Source organism: Magnolia sinica, chromosome 2 (genome assembly GCF_029962835.1).
Source record: "Magnolia sinica isolate HGM2019 chromosome 2, MsV1, whole genome shotgun sequence".
Lineage (NCBI taxonomy): Eukaryota > Viridiplantae > Streptophyta > Magnoliopsida > Magnoliales > Magnoliaceae > Magnolia > Magnolia sinica.
Window position 1 is genome coordinate 119,640,881 of NC_080574.1, and position 22,503 is coordinate 119,663,383.

General features: G+C 39.9%; 1 protein-coding gene across 1 annotated transcript; it reads right to left on the reverse strand.

The window, feature by feature from the left end:
- Nucleotides 1-444: 444 nt before the first annotated feature.
- LOC131237478 (protein NRT1/ PTR FAMILY 5.10-like) lies at nucleotides 445-22,503 on the reverse strand. The gene is made up of 4 exons (XM_058235269.1): nucleotides 22,357-22,503; nucleotides 21,935-22,152; nucleotides 2,273-2,778; nucleotides 445-1,389 (listed from the first exon to the last, which is right to left on the reverse strand). Exons 1-4 carry the CDS (start codon nucleotides 22,472-22,474, stop codon nucleotides 570-572), a joined length of 1,662 nt encoding a protein of 553 aa, XP_058091252.1. The 5' UTR covers nucleotides 22,475-22,503; the 3' UTR covers nucleotides 445-569.

Below are 22,503 nucleotides of genomic sequence, written 5' to 3' on the forward strand. Positions count from 1 at the left end.
GGGGTTACTGGTTGTGCAGGATCAAGCAGATTATGAACAGGGGTCAATTCAAGTTTATGCATATTTTCAGGGAAGGAAACGCGGCGGTGGATGGGATGGCGCGAGCAGGTAGTCAGAGTAATGTCCATTTCTTCTCTACCCGCCTCCAGGATTTTCCGGCGATCGTCAAAGGGAGTCTATTCCTGGACAAGGTCGGCCTAGGCGCATTAAGGGATCAAGCTAGGAGGGCTTGAGAGGTTTTTTGTTTTGTAGGCTGCTAGTCTCTCTTTTTGAGCTATGATAGGGGTTCTCAGTCATTTTTTCTGGGTGACCCCAAATATACATCCTGGATCTTGTTAATGAAATTAGGGCCTGGCGCCTTTCTCTTAAAACAAATAATTAAAAAATAAATTTTTTTTTTTTAAAAAAAAAAAAAAAAAAAAAAGTGATGTAGAGAAAGCCGGCTCAAAGAAAATCAGCGTTTCGAAGATGAATTTGGAAGTGAAGATTTCTCATTTTGTTTGCGAGTAATTTCATTAATATTATTAGATAAACAGAAAAACAAACCATACACAACTAACCAATGCACGCTATGGAAGGCCATAACAGGTTTGCCTGTAAACAAAGCATTTGGCTGCACAAATATAGAAACCTAAACACAAAACACTCAACCCTGCAAGAAGCCAATAGAAGTAACCTAAATGCGAACTATTAAGATCGTTGGTTAACCACTCCGGCCTTACAACTTGGACCAACGAAATGATAATACTGCTTAGGAAGTTTCCAATGCCAAAGATGCTAAGATAAGCAGCGGCTCCAATGCTCCGCATCCCATCCGGCATCTGATCATAGAAAAATTGGTGCAAACCAACCATCGTAAATATGTCTGAGAGTCCAACAATTATGTATTGTGGTAGCAACCACCAAAAGCTCATAGGAATGGTCGCATTTGGGTGATCGAAGGGTGCGTATTCTCTAGCAATTCCAACTCTTCTCATCTCTACCAATCCTGCTACGACCATGGAAATCACCGTAAGAAGTATCCCGATTCCAATCCTTTGGAGAATTGTTAGGCCGGATGGGATTCCAGTAAGTCTTCTTGTGGTTGGCACGAGGATCCAATCATAGATGGGGACAAATGCAACAGTTGTTAGGCTTCTAACAACTATAAGAGATGCAGCAGACGCCTCGAAGGTGGATGAGATCTTCCTGTCCATGGTGCTAGATTGCTTAGTGAAAAATGTGGTAGGCTGTGCGGACACTACCCCAAGCATCAAACAACAAGACCAGATGGGGAAAAGCCGCATGATCTGTTTTGCTTCTTCAACTTGTGCTTGGGTGCATAAACTCCAACTATTTTGACAACAAGGTGCATCCAAGTCATCTACAATGGCAGCCTTGTCCAAGAATCTGCAATTTTCAAATTGGTAATTAGAAGTAGCTGAGAATGCTAACCGCATTTTATGTTTCATTATCATCAACAAGAAGTCCGTATGCACAGTGTGTACTGAGAGTCAGTCAGCACATTCTCTAACCATTGTTGGGTGGCAATCTTATCGTGCATTTCAAAAAACAAGCTCCTAAATATTCACAGCTCTTCAGAGGTTGAGAAGGTGTAGCTTAGGAGAACCGCCAGAGCTACTCATTTTCTCCTTGGCGCCTAATCTAGATGGTTGCACTTTGGATATTTTCTTTAGTTTTTCACATTCTTTTGGGACCCACCATTGTGCCTTGGAGAGGGGAGAGCAACTCATTCTCTCCATATAGTGCTTTCATTTGAAAATTATTGGCTCTGATGGCTTAATTGGTTTAAACATCATCTTTGAGGGAGAACACACGTTTGAACTGCCAGGAAACTCTTTCATGTTCTTCAAAAGGGAGCATAGCAGGGTCATTTGAAATGACTTTGATCCTTGGTGCTATCCTTGCACTTGAGGGTGTTTGGTGCAACACTCCTTGTTAGAGAGGCCCCTTTATCTTGAGGTTGGTGACGCTTCCTATTTTCTCTCGTGTTGTTCTTGAATTTCTTATTAGTTTATAGGCCCAGATTCATGTTGATGTCCATATCTTGAGGATGATTAATGCCCCCATTTTCAATATTTGGATTTTTCCTTTCAAAAGTGGGACAATCGGGAGCTACTGGCCATGGGAGTGGATGGATAACGAACTATCATGGAGTTGTGAGACATTTAGTTGCTATAATTTTTAGGGCCCACTGGATGAATGATTGCAATTTAGGTGTTCCTGGAAGGTATCTTCTCTTGACAACCTTGAAAGGGTAGGATTCACTTACTTGAATTGATTGGCTCCAGGAGTAACTTCCTTAGCCATAGGAGCACATCTGCTTTCATCTTTATTATTCTTTCTTGACGGAAGATGCCACTTACGAGCAGCAGCAACAATGACTTTGGCAACTTGAGTCAATGGGCTTTGCCCGCTTGGAACTAGATGGGTGTATGTGTTTGATCCAAAGATAAAGAGAAAAAGCGCAACCACCATAGCACTTGTGAGAATCCCGAAGCCGATGGCCCACCCCACATTGTCTTGAATATAACTTGCAATAAGCATTCCCACACTCCCGCCACTGCATACCGCAAAATACCACCAATTGAAGAAAGAATTCTTGGCTTTTCTCCCTTTCTCGCTATCATCATCGAATTGATCCACTCCGAATGCTTCCGCACATGGTTTATGTCCTCCTTGTCCCATGCCCACCATATACAGCGAAATGAAAACAAGCAATTCCCGAAATTGAAGAGGAATCACCATCGCCGCTGATGTAGTTAGTAAGGAAAGTCCCTGCAACAATTTGTACTCAATTAATTCTGAATGTTGATCACTTGATAAATTTTTGAGAAAGTTTATAATAATAATACACCTTATATTTATATTTATAATTAAACTAGAATGAATGATCACATGAAGTCAAAGTCAAGTTGTCGTCCTAAACCATGTGTGTATGCCATCTAACCTATCCACTAGGTCAATCCAATCATTAGGTTAGTATACCTCAAAATTGGACCAAACCATAGTTCTAAAACTCTGTGACTCAAAATTGGATTTCAAGCCAAGTCACTAAGAAAATCACATATGAATGAGACTCCGTTGCAACTCATCAAGACTCGGTTGTAACTCATGAGACTCCATCTAACCTATCCCAATCCAATCATTATGTTCTTGCCAGGGCATTCCAAGTTGATAAGGAAATAGTTTGTTATCTGCAATGGTAGTTTGCAATGAAAAAACTAGAGCATGCCCATTAAAGTATTAAAAAAATAAAAAGATTTTGGGGGTTGTTAGGGGCTTCAGGTTCATTGTGTAGGTGTTTGGTTACTTGCTGGGATCTGCTATGGCAGGTGATAAAGCGGTTTTGAGTAAACCTGAGAAGAGGCCTATGCTAAGGTTCATGAATGCAGGCCACAGTTTTGGTGCAGGCCGGTTTTATGCTGCCCTGTTTTCTGATATTGAGTCCTATAGTATCAAGGCGTTTTGTAATGGCTATGTATATTCCTGTATTTAGCTACTTCCTTAACTAGGCAATCTGGTTTGTTTTCCTTTTTATGTAGAATATAGGATAGGTGAGGCCTCTTTCTTTTTGTGGGCCCACTCAAATAGATGTAAATCATTTTCCACATCAACAAAGTTATGGGTAGTGTGCTCCCACCTTTTTATTTAAAAAAAAAAAAGAAGAGAGGACCGGACTATTTGGCCGTTTCAGCATCTCAAACTTGCAGCAGACCCAGGCATCGACTGGTAATCTGGAAGCAAAAGCTTGAACAGTCTCCAATTCCTCCCTGTATGGCAGAACCAAGTGCAAAGATCGAGAGTTCGCCAGGCAGAAAGATTCACACAAGATCTGAGATGGTCAAGCTTTCCATGGAAGATGATGAAACTCATTGAATATATAGAGACATCTAAGATAAAAGAGGATCTAGTGCTATCAATATCACAAGTTCGATATCAAGCATTTAGTACTGGCACGCGTTAATGAGATAATTCAGATTTTCATCAAAAAAATAAAAAGAAAAAAAGAAAAAGACTAGTCGAGTTCGTTTCCCATTGGGCATAAAGCCTTAAAAATTAGTGTAGGGCCACCGTGGTAGTAGGTCTGTGGCATCCAATCCTTTCAACAAGGTTGTCCCGCATGATATAGTGCCCCTAAAAATCAGGTTCACCCAATCATCTGGTGCCCCTTAATGTGTAATTTGATTACTGTTAAAACGCTGCAGTGCCTCTCAATGTGTAATTTTAGGGCTGTTAAAACGCTATAGTAAATCTATGGCGGTATCCATCCCTTCCAACAAGGTTAACCCACATGATACGATGCCCCCAAAAGTCAGGCTGGCCCAATCATCTGGCCCCACATGGTAGATTGGGCAGTTGTCCACTGTTTTCTACGGTAGTGCATACTCTATGAATGGATTCACCTGATTTTTGGGAAGACCCACTATGATGAGTTCCACTGTTTCATGTATAGAACACATGGGCTCTACAGCAGTTGACACCATGTAACTATAATTGAGTCAACTCTACGTGATGATCGTGCTAAATACACATCCGTTATCCATCTGTGGACCTATCTTTTAAAAAATTTCTTCTGCACACTTTTTAAGACATAACATTTTTAAAATTTCAAATACCTTTCGATGTGGGAATCCATCTACACACAACAAGGTCCAAGTCATTCTTGGAGCCAGCCACAAGTGAGTCTCACCCACGTAGATCTTTTGGCTTGTTCATCAGATGGGCCACAATTGTGAAGCAAGTAGGTTGTTAAGAAAACTTATCCAAGTTCTTCTAAGCACCTGTTGAGTTGACTGACCTCAATTTAGGTCATGTTATATATATATATATATATAGCTAATGTGGCACATGAGTGAGAGATACAAGCCATTAATTACATAGGTCCAATGGTGTAGATAACATGACCTAAATTTAGGTCAGTCAACTCAACAGGTGTTCCACGCTCAGAAGAACTTGGATAAGTTTTCTTAACAACCTACTTAGGTCACTCATGCATGTGCCACATTAGCTATATATATATATATATATATATATATATATATATATATATATATATATATATATATATATATATATATATATATATATATATATATATAACTTTTTGAAAAACAAGTGATTTTTTTATTGTTGTATCAACAAAGTTATAAATGGTGTGCGTACTTCCACCTTTCTGAAGAAAAAAAAAGGGTTGTTTGTTGTCAGTCGTGGCCTTATTTCCATTTTGTTGGGCCCACATTTGTATTAGGGAAAAAAAAGCTGCAGTACACAATAGGTGAGGCCTGTTTCCTTTTGTAGCTAGCCCACTCAAACATTTGTACAGCCATTTATCATAATCTACAAAATTGCAGGTGATGTGCTAACACCTGTCTGGGAGAGAGAGAGAGAAGATTTGGACAGTCCGGCCTGTGGTTAAGCTCAAAACCACACTATTTAGAAACTCATAACCTTCACTTTTAACTCTTCAGGTTGAATGTCAACCATTTGCAAACTTTTCAATTCACCGTTCATTTGAAGGCCACCAATTGGATGCCTAGTATCATCCAATTTCTATGATTTTTCTACAACAATTCCATTTTGTTGGGCCGTTCTAGAAAAAAAAAAAAAAAAAAGCTGCAGTATACAATATGTGAGGCGCGTTTCTTTTTGTTGCCCACCCTAATATTTGTACAACCATTTTTCATAATTAACAAAGTTGCAGGTGGTGTGCTCCGACCTTTCTAGAAAAAAAAAGTGGCGCAGGGATGGACGTGATGAGGATAACTACTCTGAATCCACGGAGCTCCTCTGGACTCCTCACAGAGACTTCTCGAATCCACGAGGAAAGAAAGCAGGAAATAGAAATAAATTCTAAGAAATTCGAAATTGATTAATTGATGAATAAAAACGAGTTCACAACCCTTTAAATACGGGTACCAAGCAATGGGAAAGAAATCAGAATCAAACTACAACTCAAACTCCTAGAATCTGCGACTTACTATAAATAGTAAACTTCTATTTATAGACGATCGTGATGTCTACTAGTGCGCAAGGTTTTCGGCCAAAAATAGTAAGTGTCCTATTTGGCTTCACCAAACCGTTCTCCTAATTATTCTAAGCTCTTTTCACGTTGGACGCAATTCCTAAAGCCTGACGGATGAAGAATTATAATCAAACTAAAACTTACTATTTATAGTAAAAATGAAATTGAAACAGGGAAACGACCGTCGATCCAAGGGTTTTTCGCAATTCCGGGCTGCGCAACCCGGCGTAGCAGGGTTGGTTGGCTAAAGTAGCTCGTTCTACCTCAAAATCATATATTTTAAGTCAGGTAACTCATTCCAGATTGCGAGATACGCTTAATCTAAGGTCCGACGGTCCGGATCACTTCTGTCGTCGACCGAGCCTTTTCTGATCCGTCTTGGCCATGAAACTGTCTGCGACCCGCTCTACATCAGTCCCCTCCACTTCAAAAGAACTCGTCCTCGAGTTCTCATCTTACTCTGGTTCATGATACTCGGTCAGGTCCGCGACGTTGAAAGTCCATGAGATCGCCATGTCATCTGGAAGATCAACAACATAAGCATTGTCATTGATCTTTCGAATGATTAGGACGGGTCCAATCTTCTTATTTTTCAACTTGTTGTACGTCCCGGTCAGAAATCTCTCTTTATGCAGATGAACCATAACGCGATCGCCCACCTCGAACACTTTTTGTCGCCGATGCTTGTCCGCTTGTTCCTTATACTTCTCGTTCGAGGCATGTAGCTTGGTCTGCACTTCTGCATGGATGCCCATGATCTTTTCTAGCACATGTTCTGCTGCAATGCTCGTGCCTAGGTGCTTGGGCAGAGGGACCAAGTCAAGTGTGTGGCGAGGCACTCGTCCGTAGATAATCTGGGACGGTGATCTCCTTGTCGAGCGGTTCACCATGTTGTTGAATGCAAACTCTGCTTGAGACAAGGCCAAATCCCACTGCTTCGGTTTTTCTCTTAAAATACAGTGAAGGAGGTTTCCCAACGTGCGATTCACAACTTCGGTCTACCCATCAGTTTGTGGGTGGTAAGCATTGCTGAATTGAAGTCGTGTATCGAATCGATTCCATAAAGTCTACCAAAAGTGGCTAATGAACTTCGTGTCACGATTGGAAGTAATGGTCTTGGAGACCCCGTATAGCCGTACGACCTCCCTGAAAAATAGATTCGCCATGTGTGTTGCATCGAGGGTCTTCTTGCATGGGATAAAGTGCGTCATCTTGGAGAAATGATCTACCACCACGAACACCGAATCCATGCCGCGTTGTATTCGTGGGAGACCAAGCACGAAGTCCATTGATAAATCCTTCCAAGGACCGTTAGGCACAGGTAACGGGGTATAGAGGCCCGTATTCTGAGATTGCCCCTTGGAGGTCTGACAAACATGGCAACGTTGTACGGCTTTTTCCACATCGCATACTAACTGCGGCCAGTAATACCGCTTTTTCACAAGAGCTCGTGTCTTGTCTTGCCCCAGGTGTCCACCAAGGCCACCTCCATGTAGCTCCTGAATAATCTGCTCCCTCAGAGAACTTTGGGGGATGCACGATCGATTCTCTTTGAAGAGAAAATCGTCCTGTATATGAAGGTCACTGGGGTGACCTTCTTAGCACTTCATCCAAGAATCTTTGAAGTCTTCATCCTCGGTATACAGCTCCTTAAGATAGTCGAAGCCGACCACCTCGTTGCTTATCGTAACAAGTAGTGATATACGACGGCTAAATGCATCAGCCACCTTGTTCTGCTGCCCTGACTTGTGCTTCAGAACGAACGTGAATTCCTGTAAAAATGCAACCCATCTAGCATGCACACGATTCACGTTAGTCTGACTATTAATAAACTTTAATGCATGATGGTCAGTGTACAAAACAAACTCTCTTTGAATCAGATAATGTCGCAAATGTCGCAGCACCCGAACAACTGCGTACAACTCAAGCTCATAAGTCGACCACTTCTTTCGGGTTGCGCTGAGCTTCTCATTGTAGAAGGCTACTGACCTACCTTCCTGTGATAATGCTCGTCTAATTCCGACGTATGAAGTGTCACACTCAACCTCAAACAATTTGTCGAAATTAGGAAGCACCAAGACCGGTGTTGTAGCCAAACGATACTTGATCTCATGAAAGCTCTCGTCAGCTTTATTAGTCCACTGGAACGGTCCTTTTTTCATACAATCTGTTATAGACGCGACTATGGTGCTAAAATCTCGCACAAATAGACGATAGAAAGTCATCAACCCGTGAAAACTCCTCACCTTATGAATGTTTGTCAGGATCGGTCATTCCCTAATAGCTCGCACCTTTTTATCATCCACACGAATGCCTGTGGACGTTACAACAAATCCTAGAAACAACAGGCTGTCAGTTAAAAAACTATACTTCTTCAAGTTGAGGTACAACTTGTTAATTTGTAGGACCTGTAGCACCTGCCTGAGATGTTTCCTGTGCTCTGCCTCATCCTGGCTATATATCAATATGTCATCAAAATATACTACCACAAATCGGCCAGTGAACAGTTTTAGAACTTGATTCATCAAACGCATAAAAGTACTTGGTGCGTTTGATAGGCCGAAGGGCATGACTAGCCACTCATATAACCCTTCCTTAGTCTTGAATGTCGTTTTCCACTCATCACCGGGTCGAATATGAATCTGATGGTACCCGCTCCTTAGATCTAGTTTAGAGAACACCTTGGCCTCTTCTAACATATCGAGCATGTCGCCCAACCGTAGTGTTGGGAACCGATATTTGATGATAATTTTGTTGATTGCCCGGCTGTCGACACACATGCGCCAACTTCTATCTTTTTTTAATGTTAATAATGCTGGTACGGCACATGGGCTCATGCTCTCTCTCAAGAGACCCTTACGGATCAATTCCTCCACTTGCCCCTGAAGTATCTCACACTCCTTCGGACTCATCCGATAATGAGGACGGTTGAGCAGGCTAGCCCTAGGGACGAGGTCTATGTGATGTTGGATGTCCCTCATAGGGGGCAATCTATCAGGTAAATCCTCAGGCTAGACTTCTTTGAATTCATTTAGCAATAGTCTTAAACTTGGAGGGATGTTTGAGAGCTCCTCTTCCTCGCCCTTCACCAATACAGCGTATACCTCGCTAGTTTCCTTGGATTCCTCCATAAAATCTCGAATGGTCAAAATGGAACTCCCCTCCACTTTAGAGGCTTCAGGGTAGTTCTCTGGTGTCATAGGGAAAATGATTATTTTTCGACTATCCTTGACGAATATGCAAACATTATCTCATCCCTGATGGGTAGCACCACGGTCCGACTACCAAGGTCGACCGAATAACATATGACAAGCTCCATATCGACCACGTCATAAAGTCTTTGATCCTTATAATTTTTGTCAATTGAAAAGGAGATAGTGCATTGTTCAGTTACCTTGGTCTCATTCACCTTTTTTATCCAGCCAATTGAGTACAGGGAATGATATTTCATCGTTGGTAGCCGCAACTTTTCCATCATCACTCTCGAGACGATGTCCTCGCTATTACCACTGTCTATGATCACATCACAAACCTTTCCGTTGATAGTGCACCGAGTACAAAATATATTGTGTCGTTGTAAATGTAATTCCTTTCGTGGGGCATACAGCAATCGCCTCACAACTAAAAATTCGCCACGATCCTCGCCCGTCATGTCATCGTCACCTGCTATTTCTTCAATGGTTTGTTCATGTTTATCAAAGTGATGGTCTTCTTCTACGACCTCATCTTCAATGCCCCCTTTGTTTATAGTCAAGTGTGCTACGGGACGTTGAGGACAAGTGTTTGATAAGTGGCCTGGTTGGCCACAGCGATAACAATTGTTCGACCTTAGCCGAGCATAAGAATTTAGAATCCTACTCGGACCCGCTGTTATGGGTGCTGCACGTTGAGGTCTGGATGATCCGCTCCCCGTATCACAGTTTGCGGTTGTAGGAAGTTGAGGTACTAGGTCTTTTCCTCGTGGCAGCATTGGATCCTGCGTGTGACCCATCATGGGGGGTCGAGTTAAAGGATATGGACGAGTAGGAGCTCTTGTAAGTTGTGTTTCTTCCCTACCCACCAATTGAACTGCTTTATCCACAATCCCGACTGGGTACATCTGAACTCGGTCCTGAATTGTCGGTCGCAACCCACCTATAAATCGTACCACCTTCTGTGACTCAGATTCTGATAGATCATTTCGTGTAGCCAGCCGTTGGAATTCTTTAGTGTAATCTGTGACTGTTCGATTTCCTTGTCTACAATTTTGATATTGCTAGAATAATATCTGCTCATAATCACTGGGGAGAAATCGTGATCAAAGAAGACGTCTCATCCGTGGCCATGATGAGATGGGTGCCTTGTTCTGGCGGGCTCGTGAGAGTTGTAATTGTTCCCACCATGCAGAAGCACCAGATTTTAATTTAAACGTTACCAATTTTACCCTTTTATGATCTGGCATGTCCTTGTAATCAAAATATCTCTCTACTTCGGTTAGTCAATCGAGAAAATCTTCTATACGTAATAAACCGTTAAAACTAGAAAGTTCAGTCTTACCTCAATAGTCTCTTTCAGCACGATCTAGATGATCACCTCCATGGATTGGTCGTCGGGAAAAATCCTCATTAAGGTCCTCGACTGGGTACACCTAATAAAAATACTAATTGGGTGCAAATGTATGTATAAAATCAATTATCATATTGATGGAACTAATGAACGTTTTAAAGGATATTTGGTGGCAAAAGGATAAAATCCGGTTAAGGGTCTCAATCTCTATGAAATATTTGCATATTTTGTAAAAGTGATTATTTTACGTTGTCTCCTTGTTATACCTGCTATTCATCATTAACCACTCCATCAACTCGATGCCAAAAATCCTTTCCTTCATGGAAACCTTCTTGAAGAAGTCTACATGACGACTCCCCCTAGCTTTGCAAATGCCTCTGGAAAGTACAACCACATACTGAAGCTTAAATATCCAACTAATAGCTCCACTCGCTAGTATAAACGAGTAATCGGAAGTAAAACTTCTATTTTCCACATTCCTTGCATAATCCGAATCAACATATAATACAAGTCACTTCTTTAAATCTCTGAAACACAAGACATAGTTCGTCGTACCTTGTATATACTGAAGTAACCATTTCACCGCTTCTCAATGTTGCTTGCTGGGGTTTGACATGTATCTGTTCTTAACACCAACTGCATGTAAAATATCTAGTCTCGTAAAGACTATAGCATATATAAGACTGTCAACTATGCTCAAATAGGGCACACGAGACATACCGCTTTTCTTCATCTGACGTAGGACATATATAATTTCGAGGAATGCTGAAAGTGAGTAGCATGGAGAGTGCTAATCGGTTTCGCCTTTTCAAGTCCGAACTTGATTGAAACCTTATCAAGATACTCCTCTTGAGACAACTATAGCATGCTCATCTCCTTGTCCATATGTATATCAATGTCAGTTTCTTCGCTACAATCAGGCCTTGTACTTAACCAGTTTCTTACGGAATATCTAATTGCACCCGATCGCCTTCCTCCCAATGGGCAGCTCGACTAGCGCCCACGTTTGATTTTTATACAAAGAATCCATCTCTTCATGCATAACTACCATCCACTTTTCTGTATCTTTATCTTTTAAAGCTTCATGGAAATTAGATGGATCCCTAACATCTATAATGAAAGAAAATGCAATATTAGATTCATCCTTGAATCTCAATGGTAACATTTGATCCCTTGGTAGATTTCTCCTAATAGGTGGTGGCTCCACCTCTTCCCATACCTTAATATGCAACTCGAGTTTCTCAAATGTCTCAATCATGTCTAATTCCACATCAACAACTGACTTTTATGTTTCCTTGTACTCATCTTTTCAAAATAAGAAACTCTCATTAAATTTGACATCCCGTCTAATAATGATCTTTCGTAAAGCACGGCCTAACAACCTGTAACATTTCACCTCATCATCATAGTCAACAAATGTGCACTTTTTTATTCTTTGGTCTAACTAATCGTTCTCAACAAATGGTACATGAAAGTAAAAAATCATAACAAACAATCCTCAGAATCGAGTAATCAACTGCCCGACTACTTCATACTTTCTCAGGAATTTTACAATCAATAACTGTAAAGAGATACCTATTCACCAGATAACAAGTTGTAGAAACAGTTTCAACCCAAACCTCTTTGCCCAACTCAGAATTGTTCAGCATACTTTGAGTCATTTTCAAAAGAGTCTGGATCATGTTCTGTTACACCATTCTCCTTTCGCTTATGCCTCATTATGTTGTGCCTGATTATTCCATCATTCCTTTAATATTGATCAAATTCTTTTAAAGTAAATTCTATGTCGTTATCTGTCATTAGAACTTTCATTTTTTTGCCTTATCTGTTTTTCAACCACCGCTTTACACATCTTTAAAATGGCAAACACATCAGATTTATTTTTCAAAATATAAAGTCAAACTTTGGTAGAGAAGTCATCTATAAATATGACAAAGTAAGACGATTGTCCTCCAAAAACAATAGGCGAAGGCCCCCACGCATCAAAATACACGTAATCAAGCTGTCGTTTACTGCCATGTTTTCCAGTTTTAAAATGCAGCCTTAACTGTTTCTCATATATGCAATGCTCACATATATTCAAATCAAAGCTTTTAAAACTATGAATTAATTTAGGATAGAGAAGTACCTCTATACCCCGCTCACTCATGTGGCCTAGGCACATATGGCACAACGTGCTAATATGAAATCCGCTACAGACTCTGCAACTCCACCAGATATAGTACTTCTGATCAACCGATAAAGATTACTTTTCCGTTGTTCCTTCATTATTGTTAGAGACCATTTTGAAATCTTCGAGACACCATCATAATCAACAAACTTGCAACCAATTGCATTTAGCGCTCTTAGAGAAATCTGATTCTTCTTCGAGTCTAGAACATGACTTACATCTATCAGAGTACGCTTTACCCCATCAAACATCCTAATGCGAACCAAACCAATTTCAATCATCTTTCAGGCATAGTCATTACTCATAAAAACCAACTCACCCATTATACTTGCTATATATGGTAAACCAACTTCGATGAGGACGCGTATGATACACTACCCTCATATCTAAGATCCATTCTTGATAGAAATTTTTAGTCTTGGTCACCGACATTACATCACAACCATCTAAGCGTTTATTGGATTCAACTAAATTAACTTCATTTAGTGAATCATCTAACTTCTCATCTTTTCAGGCTTTGGGAAACTGACAGTCATTTTTAAAATGTCACGTCCTTTGACAATTCCAAACACTTCAACTTTCTTTTACCTGTTGACTTGGATCTTGATTATAGTTTTCCCCCTTCTCTCACTCAGATAGTCTTTTCCGAATAAACAATGCATTCATAGAGGTACATTCATCGCCACTCCATTGTCGTAACTGCTTCGACAGAAGGGTTACGATAATGGTTTCGATATCTAAAGTATTCCTACTATGACAAAAAGTATCAAGCAGATACTCAAATGACTTGGGGAGAGATATCAATAAAATTAAAGTTTTATTTTTCTCCTCGATCTTCACATCAACACTCGTCAACTTTCAAACCAATTTGTTGAACATATTAATATATTTAGATAGATTCAATCCTTTCGCCATTTTTAGAGTATAAAAATGCATTTTCAAAAATAAACTATTAGTGAAACATTTTATCATATAAATACTCTCCAACTTTGTTCATAAACCTTTAGTAGGCGTCTTATCTATAACATTGTAAATATATGGATGAACAACATGGTTAAAACACATGCATCAATGTGGAGCCCCACATATATACTAAATTTTCAAAGTCCACCATAAATCCGATAGTATTACTTTTGAGACTAAATGATATTATATCTATGGTAATCTAATCATTCTCACTGTTTCCAAATGACAATGGAATTTGCTTGGGACCAAATGCACTTCAATGCGACTTAATACCAGATTTGCAAACTAGACTATCTACACGGTGACAGCCTGGATAAGGCTCTCGTGCCCTGCCGGGGTGTATAATAGCCAATAGGTATGGGTATCATAGGTTAGGCCCCATAGGTTAGGCAGATTAGGTGACTTAAAAATCGTACACATTTTATCTTTTCAATCTTTATGCGAACAAACACACTATAAATAATGCTCAATGTGACTTAGCGTGGCATCCCACCATTTAATACTGGTTGGGAGTCTGACAAGGCACATGACACTGCCCGTCATGATGCCCATTACCATTTTTAACGATGGGAGATGTCGACGAGGATTTGCTACTACGCTGTCCGGGAAGCGGATTGGCTGGTGCACAACACACCGCCAACCTAGCCGGTGTATTGATGTTACTAAGTCTGGGTCCCATTACGAGGTATGTGTTATATCCAAATTTGATGTTACTAAGTCGGTGGGTCTCATTATCAGTATGTGTTATATCCAAATTTTCTGAAGATTTAGTGAGATTGTTGTAAAGCTTTGTTTTTTAAAAAAAATAAATAAATAAGATAAATCCAAAGATCAACGGACCACACTGCAAAAAGTGGTAGGGGATTGAACATCCACCGTTAAAACCCTTCTAAGGTACAGAAGTTTTGGATCATTATTATATTTGCCTTATCTCTTCCTTCATGCCCATGTGACCTTATGAGCAGATTGGATGGAAAATAAATATCCCCGTGCCCTACGAATGATTTAATGGTGAATCATGGCATGCTAGTGCTCGAAAATGATATCTCCATGTGGATAAATGGCATACATATAATAAATAGGACATCGTGGGCCATTTAACTTTAATCTCCGTTGAACTATTCGTACAACTCCAAGGTCGAGGAGCGTCAGGGACGCGGATTAGCTGCCAATAGGCTGAGTAGCGAGACTAACTCAAGTGAAGTCACTAAGTCACGCGGGACCGATATAATGTATCTGTTGTATCCACACCATCCTTTCCATTTGGAGATATTAATTTAGGGTATTAGCGAAAAAGAAAAAAAGTCAGATCCAAGGCTCGAGTAGGCCCCACCACAGAAAACAGTGGAAAGAATAGTGCCCACCATTAAAATTTTCTAAGGGCCACGAAAGTTTTTTATCAAGCTGAAATTTCAGTTTTCCCTTCTTTAACGTCTGTCTTAACTCATGAACAAGTTGGATCACATATAAGCATTATAGTAGACCTTAGGAAGGTTTCAACGGTGGGCGTCACTCTTCCCACTGTTATCTATGTTGCCGATCCAAATCTGACTCATTCTATCTCATGCCATAAAATGATTTCTCCAAATAAATGAATGGGGTAGATACTACACATACATCATGGTGGGTCCTACATAACTTGGTGACGTCACTTCAACAACCAGTCTCGCTACTCAACCTGGCTTAATCTGGAAACGGATTGGCTACTCCCCCTGACACCAGCCCCGGAGCTGGTGGTCGGTGCCCTGTGGGCCCACCATGATGTATGTGTTTCATCCATTCCGTCCATCTATTTTTATAGATCAATTTATGATAATACACAAACAATGAGAATATCCCAGTCTCAAGTGGACCACATTGCAGGAAACTGTGTTGAATGAACTTTGATCGTTAAAAACTTTTTGGGGGCTATAAAAGTATTGGATCAAGTTGATCTTTGTTTTCTCCCTTCATCTGGGTCTTTATGACTTAATCAACGGATTGGATGTCAAATAAACAGTATATTGGGCCTTATGAGGATTTGAATGATGGATATCCAATCACTATCGTTTTCCTGTGGTGTGATCCACTTGAGATTTATATCCCTCTCATTTTTTGGGGAAAGATATAAAATAATATTTAAAAATGGATGAACTGAATGGATGAAACAAATACATCATGGGGGGGCCCACAGAGCACCGACCACCAGCTCCGGGGCTGGTGTCAAGGGGAGTAGCCAATCCATTTCCGCTTAATCTATTATGAAATCGGATTGCGCTCAGTACGCTCTTATCGAACTGAGTAAACTCAGTTGGGCCCACCGTGAATGTATGTGGTTTATCCACGCCGTCCATTCGTTTTTCCATATCATTTTATTGGTTCAACTCAAAATTACTGCATATACAAAGCTCAAGTGGGCTATGCCATTGGAAAAAGTGGAAGTATTGATTTCAACCGTTGAAAATTTTCTAAGGCCCCCAATGATGTTTATTTGTCATCCAACCTGTTCATAAGATCAGAAGGACATGGATGAAGGGAAAAAACAAATATCAGCTTGATCTAAAACCTCTGTTGTCCCTAGGAATTTTTCAACGGTCGATGTTCAATTCACACAATTTCCAGCGGTGTGGTCCATTTGAAAATTTGATATAATTCATTTTTGGTGTAAAGCCTAAAATTATGTGTTAAAAGAGATGGACGGAATGGATACAATGCATGAATGACACAGTGTCCACGGAGTTTACTCAGTACGTTTACCATACTGAGTTACTCAGTACGCAATCCGCTTCCTATTATTATCTAATCCGCGTCTGAGCGTCAGCGCTCATGTTTGGCACGACACGTACCCACATCAGCGAGGTCGGTGGAGCGTGGTACACCAGCCAATCCGCTTCCCCTGTCCCAAACTCGGAAAAGGCTGGGCTCCAAGGGACCCACGGTTAAGTAAGGGTTTATTAACACCGTGCATTTATTTTTATTTTTTTCATTTTATTTTAAGATATATGCTAAAAAATAAGAAGATCCATGCATTAAGTGGAACAGACAGTTGGGATTAATCATGCCCCATGGGGAGCCGTAGAAGCCTTGGATCTGCCACATTTTTGGGCTTATATCATAAAATAATATGAAAAAAAAAAATGGATGAACGGTGTTGATAAACCCATAAATCATGGTATCCCCCGAGAGGCCCAGTATGTTCCGAGGTCGGGACTGGCCGGATAATACCTCGTCCGAGATATGTGGTGCGTACCATGACACGTGACATGTCGGTGTACAGCTAACTATGGTTCCATTCACGAGATGTAAAACGTGTGAGATAAAAGAAAATGATTTTATTTTTTTTTTTCATCCTGTGGTTTTAAATGCAGGAAGCGGATTAGGTGCGGCCATTACCATGGGGCCCACCTTGATGTATGTACTGGATATCCACTTCGTCCATCCGTTTCCCATTCTATTTACGGCTATGAATTTAAAAGTCATGCAGATACAAATTATAGGTGTACCACACCATAGGAAAGAGTAGTTTTTTAACATTAAAAACTTTTTATAGGCTACAAATGTTTTGGATCAAGTTAATATTTGTTATTTTTCCCTTGGTCCAGGTTTATATGACCTTATCAACAGATCCGATGGAAAATAAACGTTCCAGAAACATTACCGTGAGCCCCAAGAAGTTTTTAATGGTGGAACGTTCAATCACCTCTGTTTCATACAGTATGGTCCACCCGAGATTTGAATCTGCTTTATTTTTTGGCTAATGCCATAAAATTATCTGGCACAACGGATGGACGGAGTAGATATCGAATACATACATCACGATGGGCTCCACGGTAAGGCCGCACCAAGCTGAAGATTCATAATTCAGACAATCATTGTATTTCTCTTCGTGTCTGCCGATACGTATGAATATGTCTTGATTTCTCCATTTCGAATGTTTATTATTTTTTTATTTTCGTCATAGTTTGTCAGGGTGCGGATTAGGGAAACGGATTGGCTACTCCCCCTGACACCAGCCATTGGCTGGTGGTCGGTTCTCTGTGGGGCCTACTATGATGTATGTGTGTCATCCATGCTGTCCATCTATTTTTATATATCATTTTATGATGTGACTAAAAAAATGAAGTATATCTCAATCTCAAGTGGATCACATTACTGGAAACAGTGTTGAATAAAGTTTGACCATTAAAAACGTTTTGGGGGCCATAAAGTTTTGGATCAAGCTGATATTTATTTTTTAACCTTCATCTGGGTCTTTATGACCAAATCAACAGATTGGATGTAAAATAAAAAGTACAGTGGACCTTAGGAGGATTTTAATTGTGAATATCCATTCATTATTGTTGTCTTATGGTGTGGCCAACCTAAGACTTATATCCCTATAATGTTTTGTATCAAGCCTTAAAATGATCTGAAAAATTGGACTAACGGAATGGATGAAACACTTACATTATGATAGGGCCCACAGAGCACCGACAACCAGCCACGGGGCTGGTGTCAGGGGGAGTAGCCAATCCGCTCCCGCGGATTAGGTACTACCTACCTAATCCGCACCACGAAAGCGGCATGGAGGCAGCTGCGGTTGGGAAGCGGATTGGGTGGTGTACCACACATCAGTGAAATAGCTTGTGTGAGTACGTGTCGTGCCAGTGACACTTCTCCATCTGTGAGTTGTACGAAGGGTTTAAAGAGATCAAAGTTACATGGCTCCAAAATGATGTATTTAATATATCCAGACTATTCATCTGTTTGTACATATCATTTTAGAGCACGAGGCAAAAAATAAATCATGTACAAAGCTTAAAAGTACCACACCATAAACAGCCTTGGGGATAATGATTTTCATCATTAAAACATTCATCAGGCCCACTATAACATTTATTTTCCAGCCAATTTGCTCGTAAGGTCACAAAGACCCGGATGAATAGGAAAAACAAATATCATATTGATCCAAAATTCCTGACCCTCAATGGTAGACGTTCAGTCTCCCACTGCTTTTTCCAATGTGGTCCACTTGATCTTTAGATCCGTCTTATTTTTAGGTCAAGCCTTAAGACCAGCTCCCCAAATGAATGTACCGTTTAAATATAACACATACCATATGATGGTACCCACGGCACTTACTGATGTCAACACCAGCTAGATCGCTGGTGTGTGGTACACGGGCCAATCCCCTTCCCTTCGATGGATCCCTCATTGTGGGGCTGTCATGATGTAAGCATCTTATATCCAAGTCATCCATCCATTTCATCCAATCGAATCTAAAAATTTAGTGGATCCAAATCGTAGCAGATCACACCGTAAGAAAGTGTGGTGATTGAATGCCCCACCATTAAAAACTTTTTGTGGGCCACCGGAATGTTTATTGGCCATCCAATCTGTTGATAAGGTCACAAATACCTAGATGAAAGGACCACATAAATATCAGCTAAGAGTTAATGCTTTTGTGGGCCTCCAGAAGTTTTTAATTGGCAATCACAACTATTTTCCGTCGTGTGGTCCACCTGAGATTTGTATCTTATGCATTTTTAGGTTCATACCCTAAAATAATATGGTAAAACGAATGGACAACCTGGATATAAGACGCATATATCATGCTGGCCCCAAGTCAAGAATTTACCAAACTGGTAGAATCCAGGGATCCGTACTAAAGCCACTTCCCAATAGAGTGGTGGATTGGATTACATAAGCATGGAGGCCACCATGGTGTGCTCTCACCTTTCTCCTAAAAAAGAAAGAAAAAAAAGAAAAAGAAAATACCTTGAGATGCTTCTCAAGGATCCTTTTTAGTTTTGATGAAGAGGTGAGTAGTGGATTTCTAAGAGCCAACAAAAATAGAATCAACCAAACATAATTTTTATGAAAACAAATACTTACCATTAGGGATCACATAGCAACAAATTTGAATTCAATAAAAATAAATAAAATCAAACGCAACACAAACATATAGAGATCATATGATTTTTACATGGAAAAACTTTTACCGGAAAAAGCCACGGCACAAAGCAACAATGAATCCATTATAAAAAAGAAATTATAAGAGATGGATGGACTTACCAATCTGAACAACCTCAAAATCCCTTCACAATACTCTAGTTTTTTTCTCCCTCCGCTACAAACATTGTAAATCCACTTGATACAGTATCCCGATCAACTTATAAAGGTTATTGTTTCGCTGCACTTTCATTACTATAAGACCCCCTTTGGAAACTTTAAGAAACTGATCAAAACTAGTGAATTTGCACCTAAGTACATCTAATGCCCCAAAAGATATCAGGTTCTTCCTAACGTCCGAAATGTGTCACACATCTGTTATAATACGCTCCACCCCATCAAACGTCTTGATGCGTACTAAACCGATGCCAATCACCTTATATGCAATATCATTACCCATAAAAAACATGTTCACCATTATACTTGATATAAGTAGTGAACCAATTCCTATGAGAAGTCATCTGGTACGAAGCTGCCAAATCTAAAATTCAGTCGTTACTAAGGTAACCATATTTGAATGTGGTCAACACATTACCACCTATCTCCTTACTAGATTGCATTGTATTGGCGTCCTTCATCACATTCTCATATTATTCTTCCTTTTTCCCTATCATTGCACAATTTCATGTGCCCTATCATTACACAATTTCAGTACTTTATCTTCTTTTCCCTTTCAATTTAAATTTAGATCTCGAATTTCCTTTTTCCTGTTCAGAATTCCTTCCATTAGCAACTGATGCATCTGTATAGAAACCCTCGCAATTGTCTCTCATTCTCAACTACCTCTCATGAATGACTAAGGCGATTTTCAATATCGATGATATCTCTACCGTGGATCAGAGTGTCTACGAGATTCTCGTAAAACAGTGGAAACAAATTCAACAGAATTAAGGGTTGATCTTCTTCTCTCATCTTAACATCCACATTCGTCGGTTTATAAAGAAATTCGCTAAATGTGCTCATATGTTATTTGATATCAGACAACTCTATCATCTTAAGATTATAGAACTGTTTTTTAAAATACAGACAACTGCTTAGGGATTTCTTCATGTACAAACTATTTAGTTTCCTGCATACTCTTGCAGTAGTCTTTTGATCCAGGACATTGTAGAGAACGTTGTCTGCTAGACACAATTGGATCGAGGTTATATCTCTCTTATCAAGTTCATTTCACTCTTCATCAGTCATATATAGAGTAAGCTTCACCTTTCTAAGGAGAGCATGTTGCAATCCTTGTTGAACTAGAAAGCCTCTAATATTAACATTCTATAGTTTATTCTATTGGTAAATTTTTCTGTTTCGTACTTCGTATTAAATTCTTACATTGACATGTTTCGAATTAGAACTCAAAACCCTAACATTTGCTATAACGACTTGTTGGTGATCGTACGGAAGAAAAATCTGAATTCAATCAAACAAGATGAAATCAAATGCAACATAAATACATACGGATCACACAATTTTTATGTGAAAAAACCCTAGTAGAAAAACCCATAGCGTGAAGTGACAGCAAATGCGTGAAGTGACAGCAAATCCAATATGAAAATAAAATTACAAGAGATTAATGGCTTACTAATCCGAACAACCCAAAATTCCTTCATAAAATTCAAATTTTGCTCTATCTCTTGCTCTAAAAGCCCTTGAATGTCATTAACCATAATTTTCTGTTTAAGACTCTTTATATAGAGTTACAATCGAATTAGCAAACAAAATATGCACTTCCACAAAAACACATGCGTATGTCGATAGAACCTTCAACAGGATCGACAACCATTAAGGGTCTATCGATGGGATCGAGTAGCACTCCAAAAACTATTCAACGACCAATTGAAAATTTTTCAAAAATTTTCGATAAGATTGAGTGGATTGTCGATTTGATCAAGTGGTCTGCCAATGTCATTTACAAACCACGTTTAAGATAGATTGAAGACATTGACAACACTTACTAATTGCAGAAATATACAAAACAACCCTATGAAGTTGTATTGGTGAGTTCTCCCGAGTCTGGTATACAGAACCTAGTAACATTTAATGTTTAAAAATATTATAACAATTGTAGAGTATTGGTGAGTCCAGTTGAATTTTGACCAGTTTTGCCAATAAGAGTCGAAACAATTGAGTTGACCTGAGTCTTCTACAACGAAGTTTTTTCCCCTTTCCTTTTAGAACCTCAAAGAAATCTGATCTGAGAGGAGATGAGTTTTTCAAAATTTTCAAACGGAGGAAACAATAGATTCAGTAGACAGAGAGAAGCTTACCAGGAGATAAATCAACGATGAAATGAGTATGGTTCGGTAGCGGCCCAAATAGGAATCCGCGATGACCGCTCCCAGCAGCGGAAGTAGGGTGGATACACCAGTCCAGATGTTCACATTCTTCGCTGTAGACACAGTCGACTCGTTCAAGACGGTGGTGAGATACATGATCAGATTTCCTGAGAGACCATGGTATGCGAATCGCTCTGCAGCTTCGACTCCTGCAATATGAAACGAAGAATTAAATATTAGAAATCAGTAATGGAGGAGAGGCCACCGTTAATCTTCATAAAAGGGCCATCCATAGATAGAACCAAGAAGGTGGACAGTGTGGATCTGCAATCTGAGCTGCCAGAACTCATTCTTTTGGCAACGAATTCCAGAAAGCAGATGAAGGATGCCAAAATGGAGAGGGTTTACATTACCGATTATGTAAATGGCAGATTTCCATCCTCCAATAAGCCGCTTTTCTACCTTTCGGTCCACCTCATATTGATGATCCTCAAGAACAGTTAGCAGAGGAGATGTTTGTGAGACTTCCATTTCCTCAACTTGATTTAGCAAATTAATGA

Coding starts and splice junctions, on each gene's coding strand:
- LOC131237478 (XM_058235269.1), bottom strand. CDS start 22,474: ATGGAAGTCTCACAAACATCTCCTCTGCTAACTGTTCTTGAGGATCAT. Junction 2,779..21,934: donor CATCGTTGATTTATCTCCTG/GTAAGCTTCTCT, acceptor AAATTGTTGCAG/GGACTTTCCTTACTAACTAC. Junction 1,390..2,272: donor CCTGGAGCCAATCAATTCAA/GTAAGTGAATCC, acceptor TGAAAATTGCAG/ATTCTTGGACAAGGCTGCCA.